Here is a 12402-nt window from a genome sequence, read left to right as displayed (position 1 = left end):
ATTTTTTTGTGATTGTAAAGAACATAGTTTTTCCAATCCATGAGTCTTTTAAAAGAAAGTTAGACTTATTAAACAATATCAGTCAGTAGATAAATAGTTCCTCAATGAACCTATGAGAAATGTGATAAGGTGACGGAGTTATAAAAACACCAGTGATCATGGTACTATTTTGATCTCCTCTCCATTAAAGAGGAAACTAGGTGTCATAATGCACAGAGTGCAGGACCTGGAATCAGGACGACCTGAATTCACATCTGGTCTCAGATATTTATTAGCTTTGTGACCCAGGGAAAGTCACTTAGCTTTTCTCAGCCTCAGTTCTCTTACCTATAAAATAGGATAATATCAGTACTTGCCTCCCAGAATGGTGATAATAAAATGGGGCATTTTTAAGATGGCTTGCAAGACTTGAAGTTATGTATAAATGTTATAGCAGTTATTATTTATAAAGAATTTCCCCTGTGTAGAATTTCTCACTTAAATCAGAAGTGACCCTCGCCAAGTTATTTTCATGCTTGTGCTTCAGTTTTTTTTCCATTTGTAAGATGAGAGGATTAAGCTAGGTCATGTGTACAGACCTTTGCAATTCTGACAGTCTCTGATTCTAAAATCTTATGATTTTATAAACATCTATTGTATTGTTACATAATCTTATAATTTTCCAACAGATTGTGGTGACCAGACCTAGTCATATGAACATATATTTATATATATAAAACAAAGAAAAACAATGTGGATTAAAACCAGACTAGTTTCATGTCTTGCCTCAGATACTTCATAATGGTAATATTGGGAAAGACATTCAAGTTTTCAATTACCCCCTCCCGTGGCCCCAAAATTTCTAAGAAAATAAATTTGAAGATTGGCATCAGTGGAGGGAGTTTCTTCCCTGGAATTTCCATATATCAATTAACTTACAGAGAGAGAGAAAGACAGAGAGAGAGGAGAGAGAGAGAGAGAGAGAGAGAGAGAGAGAGAGAGAGAGAGAGAGAGAGAGAGAGAGAGAGAGATGATTCATTCAAACTGGACTTCGTTCTCTTTTTTACACATGATTCCATTCCTGTCTCCACACCTTTGCCCGGACTCTCTCATATGTCTAGGGTGCACTGCCCTTTCCTTCTGCCTCATAGAATTCCTTATTTCTTTCAAAACTCAGCTCAAGCACCATCTTCTATGTGAACCTTTTTCCACTGCTAGTTCTCCCCCAAATTAGCATATGTTCAGGATCTTTAAATACTTTAAATACTAAGGCACTTTATATGCTAAGTGCTTGATGAATATTTGTTGAGTGATTGATTGACAGCTACTTAGGGTACCCTATTTAAGGAACTTTTCCCATTACTCTTTTCTATGCTTCAGTCCCAGAAAAAAGTTCAGCCAATGTAGTACCAGTTGTCTTTTGCCCCCAGAAGGCCATTACCCATCTCCATTCATTTATCAGTTATTTTTTTCTCCATGCCTAAAATTTCTTTTCAGTTAACTTCCCACCCTTAGAGAGGGAGAGAGAGAGAAAAGAAAGGATGGAGGGAGGGAGGGAGAGCGAGACAAAGGGAAAAGGAAGAAGAGAGGAAGGAAGGGAAGAAAGAAAGAGGAAAAGACAAAGGGAGAATGAGAAAGACAAAAAGTGATAGACAAAGGGGAACAGAGAAAGGAAGGGAGAAAAGGAAGAAGAAGGTAGGGAGGAAGAGCAAGAGCAGGAGTAAGAGAGACAGAGAGCAAGAAAGAGACAGATAAAGATACAGATGGAGATAGAGAGAGAGAAATAGAGAAGGAGGAAGAGAGGGGAGGGAGAGAAGAAATCACTAAACTCCTGTACTATTACTACATACAGGTTTTTGATCTGTCTCACAAGTCTCTTTTTTATTTCTTCTTTCTATTCAGGTAGTCTGTGATCTATTCCCATGAAAATGATACTTCTGTGGCTTTCCCCACTGATCTTCACTCCAAAGTTTATAACTCTGCTTCCTACCTTGGGTTCCTGGGGGTTCTAATATTAATATTTCACTTTATCACACAGTTGTATTCCAATGCCTCTTCTGTTTATTCTGTTCCTTTTAAATAAGGCACAATCTCTATAACCATATCCTATTTCCATCCCACAAAGGCTTAGTAATTACTCTGAAATGGAATTTGTTTCCTTTCTTTCAAGTTTAGAAATAGATTATACACCAATAAACATGTTAGAAGTGTTGCAAATATGATCTTATATTTGAAATATACTTAGACACGAAATTGTATGTAGTGGAAATTTATGGTTTCATATGTAGTGTTCTTCTACTTGTATAGGGAACTATTCATATTGTCGATGTTTGTCAAGATCATAATGATGTAAAGGAAAACTTTAAAAAATCATGGTAGCTTTTCACGAGTATTTGATCTTAACAATTGATTAACTTGCCTTGGATATCTTCTGGTGACATATAGGTTGTTACAAATGAGGTAAAAATTATATTATGTATGTTTTTTTGCAAACCTGAAAGTCCTAAATCAATGCCAATTAGTCCTCCTCCATGTGCTCCTTCTCCTCTTTGTCCTAGTAGTATTACTATCAGAATTGAGGGGCTAAAGGTAAGGGTGTGCCCAACAGACGTCCTCCCTGAGACTAGAGTTTAATTTTGAACCCCAAAACACAGTTTGAACAATACACAAGAACAGTTAAGGATAAAAGATGGGGAGGGTAGGGACTAAATGGCAAAAAGGAATGAGGTGAGAGTGGCCAGGAGTTTTGTATTTCTTTTTCTGAATAATTGTATCCCCTATCTACACAAGCGATAGGTTCTTGGCAGTAACTTAGAATTCCTACACAGACTATAGAATTCCTCACTTGACAATTTGAAAAACAAGAGAGACTTTATTTGAAGTCAAATCATTTCAGTAACAATTGGTATGCCAGAAACCAATATAATGCTGGTGGAACTGTGAACTGATTCAACCATTTTGGAGAGAAATCTGGATTTATGCCCAAACAGTTATAAACCTGTACATACACTTTGAGGCAGATATACCACTATTAGTTCTGTTTCCCAAGGTGAACAGGGAAAAAAGGCAAAGAACCTGTATGTTCTAAAATATTTATAGTAGCTCTCTTTGTGGTGACAAAGTATTGGAAATTGAGGGAATGACCAGCAATTGGGGAATGGCTAAACAAGATGTCATATGTGACTCTGATGGGATACTAGTGTGCTGTAAGAAATGAAGAGTAGGTTGACTTCAGAAAAACATAGAAAAATTTGCATGAAATAACAAGTGTGAAATGAGCAGAACCAAGAGAATATAATATATGGTAAGAGTAATATTGTTTGTAGAATAACTGTGAATGACTAAATTTTTCTGAGTATTTTAAATACTCAAATCAACTAGAAAGGACCTAAGAAGGAAGTTAATATTCACCTCCAGAGAAAGAATCAATAAATAGAAGTATACACAGTAGGGCATTACAAATATTTCCATGTCCCTATATATGTCTGCAGGATGAGGAGGTAGAGAGGAAAAGAGTTTGGAACTTAAAAGCTAACAGTAAATAAATGAATAAAATTAAATAATAAAGAAGAAGTGCTATGTGCCTATGTATAAAAAGAACATGGATGAAATTGGCTATTCCAAGCCATCCAAGTCTTACTGAACTGATGTCTGCTGGCTTCAGATGTTGCCACCCAACACCCTGATTCTTCTGCCTTCACTTTTTTTTCTGTAATCAAAACACATGAATATTGAAGGTGATACGAAATATAGAGTTCTTATGCTACTAGCACCAAAATGACTTACAAGTTTCCTTATCTTACACTGAGTCAGTAATTATGATTGTCCTCATATTCATCCGCACTATCCTATTTGTATGTCACAATGTTGAAGAAACATTTAAGTACAGAGACTCTGATAAGCGAAAGATAGAAATTCTAGATCAGACTGAACAAACATCAATGTATTTATGGAAGTTCCCTCTCGTATATATGCAATCATATTGAATACTTTCAATGTCAACCACTCAGTGCCCTTTCCTCCTGTTTTATGATGTTTCTCCCTATGGTTTATTTTTACTGGCATTAAAAACTTTTAAGAAATATGACCCTATTATTTCATCAGCAAGCTCAGTATTTATTCAGTTTGAGTCTTTGTAGAGTCAATCCCCAAGAGAACTGAACTTACTTGTTCTCCCTTGTTGAAAACTTGGTAAGCAGAAGCAGAAAAGAGAGAAGGGGAAAATGTACCACAACCTTTCAGTTGCCCCATTAAAACCCCAGAGTCTTGAATTTTGAGAGCTCAATTTCTCCACGGGGTGAATCATTCACTACAGTAATTAGCTTGCTCTTTAAAGGAATAATTAAAGTTGTCTTTAGCACCATGAACAGGGCCTGATGATTCAAACTCAGTCATAGAAGGAGTGGAGGTACTATGCTTCCTCCCTCTCTACCCTGCACCCGTCAGATAGGAATAAAGGCAAGGACAAAACTGCCTTACTTCTATTGTCTAGGGATGGGGGTCATCTATACCACCTGCCAGGATTAACTAAAGTCTTGGAAAAATTTGTCAAAGACCAATATTCCACAATTTGTAGTCCACTAATCTAGTTCTCTGATGCTCCCCCTCCATTTTTTCCCCACTGCATTTGAAAGAATCCTAGATTTGCTTCAAGATTGGAAATATTGTGCTACATACTACCCATATGAGCTTGGACAAACAATTTAATCGTTTTGGACCTCAGTATTTCTATTCATAAAGTGAAAGGGCATGTTTAAATAACCTCCAGAGTCCTTCTAAGACCTGTCAGCTTACTTCTATCCAGAAACTCTTCCTTCTGAACCCAAAGTGAATGTGGAATAAAGTGTTACAAAACAGTGTTTTATAGATAACTTTCTGAGTGACACAAGTGTTGTAACCTGACTTGTTTGGTTTAAATGACTCTGATCTCAGGTCCTGACCAAAATAACTTCTATTCATATTCTTATCATGTAAAATTGGTGACCACAATAGTAGAGAAAATCAAATGAAAATCGTTATGGTGATAATTAGATGAAACTGCCATAAATCTCTATTTAAAGATGTAGGCTTAGGTCACCCATCTCTTCATTTCTCACCAGATTGCAATCTGTACTCCTTCAATGTGCTCCAGAAAACACTTTATATATATTTTTTCTGTTACATTTGAGTTCCATGATGTTTCTCTCCATCCCTTCCGGGCCATTCACTAGAGAACATCCACATTTGACACAGACATACATACATACATACATACGTATATATGCATATATGTATCTGTGCTTGTGTGTGTGAAACTATGCAGTCCATAGCACCACATACAAATTATTTCTCTGGGGGCAGATAATATCTTTCCTCAAAGGTTATTTGTAGTTGAAGTAAATTTTCATATAACTCATAATCACTTAGTGTACTGTGAATGTATTTTTAATGGAATTGATGTATTTTTGATGGAATGGGAATATATTTCCCATCCATTAGTAGGCTTTTGTGGTGTGCTTATGTCACATGGAAGTCTGCGTCACATGAATCTAAGTCACCTGGAGCAGGATGGGGTTGGGCAGGAATGGTGAAACAGGAATAAGTGGAACTAGACCAGAACTGAGTCAGAGAGTTAGTCAGAGTTCTTCAGAGATCAGTCAGAGTTGAGAAGGATGCAGGCAAGCAGGCAGCTGGATAGTGTGAGAGAGTTTATGATTTTGATTAGGGGAACCCATTTGTGGGAAGGCTTGATGATGTGTATAGACTTCTTGGTTAATATAATGGATTTCTTTGTTACTATGATGGATTTGACTTACTGGTCTTTGAATAAATGACTTGCTTCTGTCTTTCATGTGGAGAGTCTGTTGCATTTTGTGATTCAGAATTGTGCAGGGATATTCATGGCTGCTGTAGGCACCGTGAATATTGCATTGATGCTACACTTAGTCATTCACGTTTGCTTTTCAAACAATATTGCTTTTACTTCATACTATGGTCTCTTGGTTCTGCTCATTTCAGTTCATTATTTCATGCAAGTCTTTTCACATTTTTCCTAAAATCAACTTGCTCATCATTTCTTATAGCACACTAGTATCCCATCACAATCACAAACCACAACTTGTTCAGCCATTCTCCAAATGATGGATGTCTTCTTGTTCTTGTTTTGCATTTCTAAAGGAAAGACAGCTTCAAAGGGGTTAATAATCTTCCTTTAATTAAACAATGTAGAAAGATAAAGATATATAAGTAGATAGGAGTATCCAAGAAAGAATCCAAAAGACAGGGATCCATCTAACCAAAGTAAGTGATTTACATCACCAGACCAGGGAACATCAACATCTGGGTTCTCAAGGCCAGGGGGCCCCTTAACAATGGCTACCCAGAGTCTGTTATGGAAATCACAAAGACATATTCTTCCCATGAGTGAGCCCCAAAGCCAAATGTCAACTTCCCAGAATATATAAAAAAGACTCAGCTCCTGATAGGCTCAGAGCCAGAAGGTGTGAAGCCTATGTGATTCAGCACAGCTGTGAACTATCAGGGTTCAAAAGAGATTAATCATTCAAATGTTTTCAATTTATCTGAAGCCTGGGAAATTGTACTCCAAAAAGAAAAAAACAAAAATCCCATGCTATTTGCACTTACAGATGTATACATCAAAAGATAGCTAAATAGGTGTAAAACAAGTAGTAAAGACATCAGTCCAGCGTCTATCACAGAGTCTTCTGCATTGTAAGTGCATAATAAATATTTATTGAAACTGAGAAGCAGGCAAAGAAAGTTAGTGGTAAGTAAAGTCATCAGTAGGTAATAGGACTCCAGATGCAGGAATAAGGTATTATTCCAAGCTTTGGGAGCATCCAGGGAAGCAAGGCAAGATGTAAGTCCCAGAAAAACAGTGGAATAAGAATGAAACAATGGGAGGGGCTCAGGGTTAGACAACAGTATGGAAACCCAATTTCTAGAACTAGATAACAGAAGTTGGTCAGAGAGGACCACTCTATGTTGTCAGTGAGAGATTATTAAAAGCATAGGTGAATCTCCTGAAGTTGATTAGATGATGATAAGGGATGACAGAGAGAGGGCAAAACTACTCAATTCCTATTTTATTCCCTTTTTCTCTACCAAGGCAAACGAACTTTAGACATTGAAGGATAAAACATTGAATTGGGAATGCATCTAGCTGCTCTCATTGAGTTCGAGTCACCAGTCATGAAGAACTACTTCACAATATATGAAATAACTGGTGGGTAAAATTGCTGACTCTGTCAGTGATCTTTGACAAACAGAAAAGAATGAGAAAATTCTGCAGAACAGAATATGTACCAATTTTCAAAGGGAGACTTATTTAAATGATGGTGTTAGGTCAGTGAGGTTGACTTTCATCAGCAGAAAAAATGCTAGAATGGATTATTAGAGGAATTTTTTGGTGAGTGATTGGAAAGGAAAGCAATGATTATGATGAGCTATAGAGTGGGTTGATCAAGGATTACTCATGCCAAGTGAATCTTGTTCATTTTGTTCTTTGATCAGATTTTGCTAGATTTTTAGATTAGGGGAAAGCCATAAGAATAGTATGGATGAATTTGAACATGCATTTGACAAAGCCTCCTATGAGATCCCTTTGAAAGATATTATGTGATGGAAAGAGCATCTATGGATTTGTTATTAGGCAACCAGGTTTGAATCCAGGTTTGAACCATCTACTTGCTATGTATACAAGTAAATTCAACAAACATTCTCTAAACACTCATTGCACATAAAGCACTGTTGTAGGTGCTCAGTACATAAAATAAAAAAAAAAAAACCAAGCACAGTTTATGTTTTTAAGGAGCTGAATTTCTACTGTAGAAGACAAATTGGGCATATAGATAAGTAGATCCAGACAAATGCCTACATGATCATTTGAGAAGCAAAAGAACATTTTTATCTGGGAGAATAGGCAAAAGTTTGTGAAGAAAGTGGCCCTGAAGATGGAATTTTATTGAAGAAGAAAACAATCTTTCCCAGTGTAAATGAATATATAATAGAGCCTAATCTAATCCTTATTGCTTAACGGTCATGTTGCATTTTACTTCTCCCCAAGGTTCTCTGGGGATTTAAACTCTAGCCTTCACCAATGACTTGACCTCAATTATGGGGCATCCCCTATACCTTCACCTTTTCTGGATCCTGAGCAGAGAAGAAAGCTAGTGTGGTACTCTGGCAGCTTAAAAAATGAAACCTGTTCTGATCACTAATGTTGTAGGGGGGTGGTATATGATGTTTTCTCCCAGAAGTTGGCACCCATATCTGAAGTGGTCTGGGTTAGCTTCAATACTCTGTTACAAATAGGGAATATGTGTGTGTGGAAATGAATGCACAGAGGGCTGGATGAAACTGGAAAAGAGAGACTTATTCAGTATGGCATGTAGAAAGAAGCCAGACAAATAAAAAGAAATAAGGCTAGGAAGATAAGTTGCAAGCAGATTCCAGAGACTTTAAAACTCTAGGTAAAGAATTTGGATTTTATCTGCCATGTAGGTAAAGATTATCCACTGAAACTTTTTTTTTATTAAGGGGGTGATACAATTATTAAAGTTATTGTTAAATTTTACACTTAGAACTTCACTTGAAATCCAGTATTTAGGTTTCTAAAATCCATTGCATGAATACATAACGTGAGAGAAGACATCAGTTTGTGTGGAAGACACCATAAGGGTTCTAGTGGATTCCAAGCTCAATATGAGTTAACAGTGCCTCATAAGACTCTAAAACATTAATGGGGCTGAGGCTTCATTAAAATAAGACTGCAAGAAAAGATTTTATGGACCAAATTTAGAAACAGGCTAGAGGACAAAGCATAGTATCCAGAGAAAGGGAATTCATTACACTTAGTTCTGATTAGATTACATTAGGAATATTGAATTCTGAGTGTCTTATTTGTGGAAGACTAATGGTAACCCGGACCAAGTAATTGTGAGGGGAAAAAAAGGGGAAACCATATCGTATAGGAATTAGCCAAGTAGGTAAGGATACTTAGCCTGAAGCAGAAAAAAACCATTGGATGGGATGATAGAAAAGCTCTATAATAGCTGTCTTGAAGTCATTGATGTTTAGTCAAAATGCAAAGGGATAAACCTTCTTTTGTTTCATTCCAGAAGATGGAACTAGAAGCACTGCATGAGAGTTACAAGAAAGCAAATTTTGACTCAATACAAAACTAAACTTTTCAATAATTGGAATGATCAAAAACTGGAATGTTTTGCCTTGGGAGGTAATGAGTTCCTTATGCTTGTAAATCTTTAACTTAAGGTGGCATGACTACTTGCTGGGGATGTGGTGGAGGTGATTTTTGTTCAGATATACATTGCATTAGAGGATATCTGAAGTCCCTTAACTTTTGGGATCCATGATTCAATCAGAACAAGGCAATGACACTCTTAGTAGAGCCATGCTGTTAAGCTCAGAGTACTGCCAGCATGAAACCTGACTTTAAGTTGGGCTGACACATTTCAGAGTCCTTGTATAGATGCTAGATTCAGATAAGGTCGTCAGAGCCTGACAATAAGCGTTAATTAACTTTAACTATAGGAGGCAAGAAAGGAGGCAAGAAGTCAAGGAGCTTGAGTAAATGCTGTAGGTTCAACTAGATAACCTCTAGGGTTTCTTTTAAATCTAAAAACCTGTGATTCTATAATCTTTGATAAGCTTTCTTTTAATTTTTCCCAGAGCTGCCTTTATGTCTCGATTTCTTAGACTGTAAATGAAAGGGTTGAGCATTGGAGTAACCACAGTGAAAATAACTGTGGCAGCCATGTCCTGGGTTGAGTAGGAGGAGGATGGGTGTAGATAAATTCCCATGATAGCCCCATAAAAGAGAGAGACTACAATGAGATGAGAGCCACATGTGGACAGGGCTTTCTTTATCCCATGAGTAGATGGAATCTTTACTACCTTAGAAAAGATGTAGGCATAGGAGATAGTGATACTCATGAATGGAATCATGAAAACCATCCCTCCCACAGTGAACACCATCAAATCATTGAGGTAGGTGTCAGAACAGGAGAGCTTCAGGACGGGGTAAGGATCACAGAAGAAGTGGTGAATGGTGTTGTCAGCACAGAAAGATAATTGGACTATTAATAGGGTATGCAAGAGGGCATGCAGGTGAGTGATGATCCATGATACCATCACCAAAATGATACAGAGTTTAGGGCACATGATAGTGGTATAATGGAGTGGGTGGCAGATGGCCACATAGCGGTCATATGCCATAACTCCCAGAAGGAACCCATCCATGTTTATGAAAGTGATGAAGAAATATATCTGTAGCATACACTCTATATAAAAGATAGATTTACTTCTCAATATGTGGTTCACTAGTGACTTGGGTACTGTGACTGATGAGAAGCAAATGTCAACAAAGGAGAGATTGGCCAGGAAGAAATACATGGGGGTGTGAAGGTGAGCATCTAAGCTGATGGCCAGCAAGATGAGTAGGTTCCCAACCACAGTGACCAAGTATATACACAAGAACAACTGGAAGATAATTTGTTGCTGTTCTGGTAGCTCAGAGAAACCCAGGAGGAAGAATCCAGAAATACTGGTTCGATTTTCTCTATTCATATCTACTGGAGATAAAACATACTTTAATAAATAACTCAGAGTAATGTCTCACATTAATTCAAAGACCGTGAACACAAATTTCCAAAATGTTTATTTAGCTGAGATTCAGATATAGATATGAAGTTTTCATTGCTATATTTATAAAAAATGTCTTTATTAAGACCGTGAAACATAGCAACATTAATCAACAATATCATTTTATGAAGCAAGTATTAAATTAAAAAATAGTCATAATTAATGCAATATTTATCATTGCATGGAAGTAACCATAGCTTCTCACAAAATCACAGATTCTCAAAGTTGTAAGTGATGTCAAATGCCATTTAATCCAATATTTGCCTCAGTTACAGTTTCTTTTATACTATATTTGATGATAGATCACCTACTATCTTCTGTAGATATCTCATTCTATTTTTGTAAAGCACTAATTCTTAGTTACTTTTTTCTTGCATTGAGCCTGAATTTTCCCCTTTGTGACTTCTATTCAATATTCCTCTTTCTGCATCCTGGGTCAAACAGTAACTGTCCAATTCGTTTTCTTTTAAAATTTTTCTAAATTTCTTCTCATGTTTAAAAATATTTTACTGGTACATTTTGTTTATCCACTGTAGTCTTTTCTAGATCTGATAATTTCTTTTCTATGTGAAAGCCCTTCATATATTTGGAAACAACTGTAATTTCCTCTTAAATTTTCTCTTCTTCTGGAAAAACATTTTTATTTCCTTTCATCAATTTTTACAAGATATGAACTTAAGGCCCTTCTCCTTCCTGCTTGTCCTCCTCCGTACGCTACAAACAGACAACAAGTATGTAATCCTACCAAGCTAGGAAGATTTAAATACAGGATTGATGTTGAATTGAATGTCTGCTGTCCAAAGATCAGCTAGCTAAATTGGAGAGGCAGCTAGGTGGCAAAGTGACTGCCTGAGTTTGAGTCCTGTCTCTCATATTTGCTAGCTGTGTATGCAAGTCACTTAACTTCTCATAGTATAACATTAGCATTTACATAGATATCAAATGAGATAACTTCTGAAGTGCTTTGTGGACTTGCAAGGCATATATAAATGCTAGTTATTATTATCACCAGGTTGGTTGCTACAAGTTGATGAATTTTCCAGTGACAGGAACTTTAGACTAACTACTATTTATAAAGGATTTATGATTTGTATTTTTGAATGGAGCTCCTACACTTACAGGTCACTGAAATGTTAAATCTAAAGTAGTTAACCTAGAGTAAAATATTTGGGTATAGTTTGATACCTTTCCACCTAACCTTTAACTGTTATTTATCACTATTTAATCTTTCCTTGGCCTTATCTCCAGATTTGGATTCAAATGATCCTTCTTAACTCACCAGGATCTAAACTTCAAGTTTGCTTGGAATCAAAAACCTTTCTCAGTGTTTGGTTCTCCACTTCCGAATCACTCAGCTACACACCACTGGAATGAGCTACAGAATGACTTTTTCCCTCGCAATTCTTAAAGCAGTATTGGGATTAAAGTAAAAACATTGCTTCAGAGTTATAAGATTATAAATTTGAAATATACCTTAGAGGTCAAACGTTGTACTCTGTTGTGTGGAATAGATAAAGGGTGCTGCAAGAATTCAGATCAGGGAGAGATTAATATGATCAGATGTGCTCAGGAAGGTCTTCATGGAGGAGGTGGGTCTTGACTGGAAAAAAAAACCCATACGGAGTGTTACCTTCTCTTCCATGAAACTTTGCCTGAACTTCCAAGATGAACTGATCTCTCCTTGCTCAATATTGTCTTAATACATTGCCTGGACTCTTACTTTTTCTTTAACTCACTCTTCCCTGAACTCACCTCACTTTC

General features: G+C 36.7%; 1 protein-coding gene across 1 annotated transcript; it reads right to left on the bottom strand.

Moving 5' to 3' along the window:
- Positions 1-9615: 9615 nt before the first annotated feature.
- LOC140519586 (olfactory receptor 1f45-like) lies at positions 9616-10566 on the bottom strand. The gene has a single exon (XM_072632764.1). It carries the CDS (start codon positions 10564-10566, stop codon positions 9616-9618), a length of 951 nt encoding a protein of 316 aa, XP_072488865.1.
- Positions 10567-12402: the final 1836 nt, after the last annotated feature.

Source organism: Notamacropus eugenii, chromosome 1 (assembly GCF_028372415.1).
Source record: "Notamacropus eugenii isolate mMacEug1 chromosome 1, mMacEug1.pri_v2, whole genome shotgun sequence".
Taxonomy (NCBI): Eukaryota; Metazoa; Chordata; class Mammalia; order Diprotodontia; family Macropodidae; genus Notamacropus; species Notamacropus eugenii.
The sequence above is the reverse complement of the archived record's forward strand: the minus strand, read 5'-3'. Positions and strand labels throughout refer to the sequence as shown.

Bases quoted from the DNA above. Each gene is read 5' to 3' on its own strand.
- LOC140519586 (XM_072632764.1), bottom strand. From the start codon at position 10,566: ATGAATAGAGAAAATCGAACCAGTATTTCTGGATTCTTCCTCCTGGGT.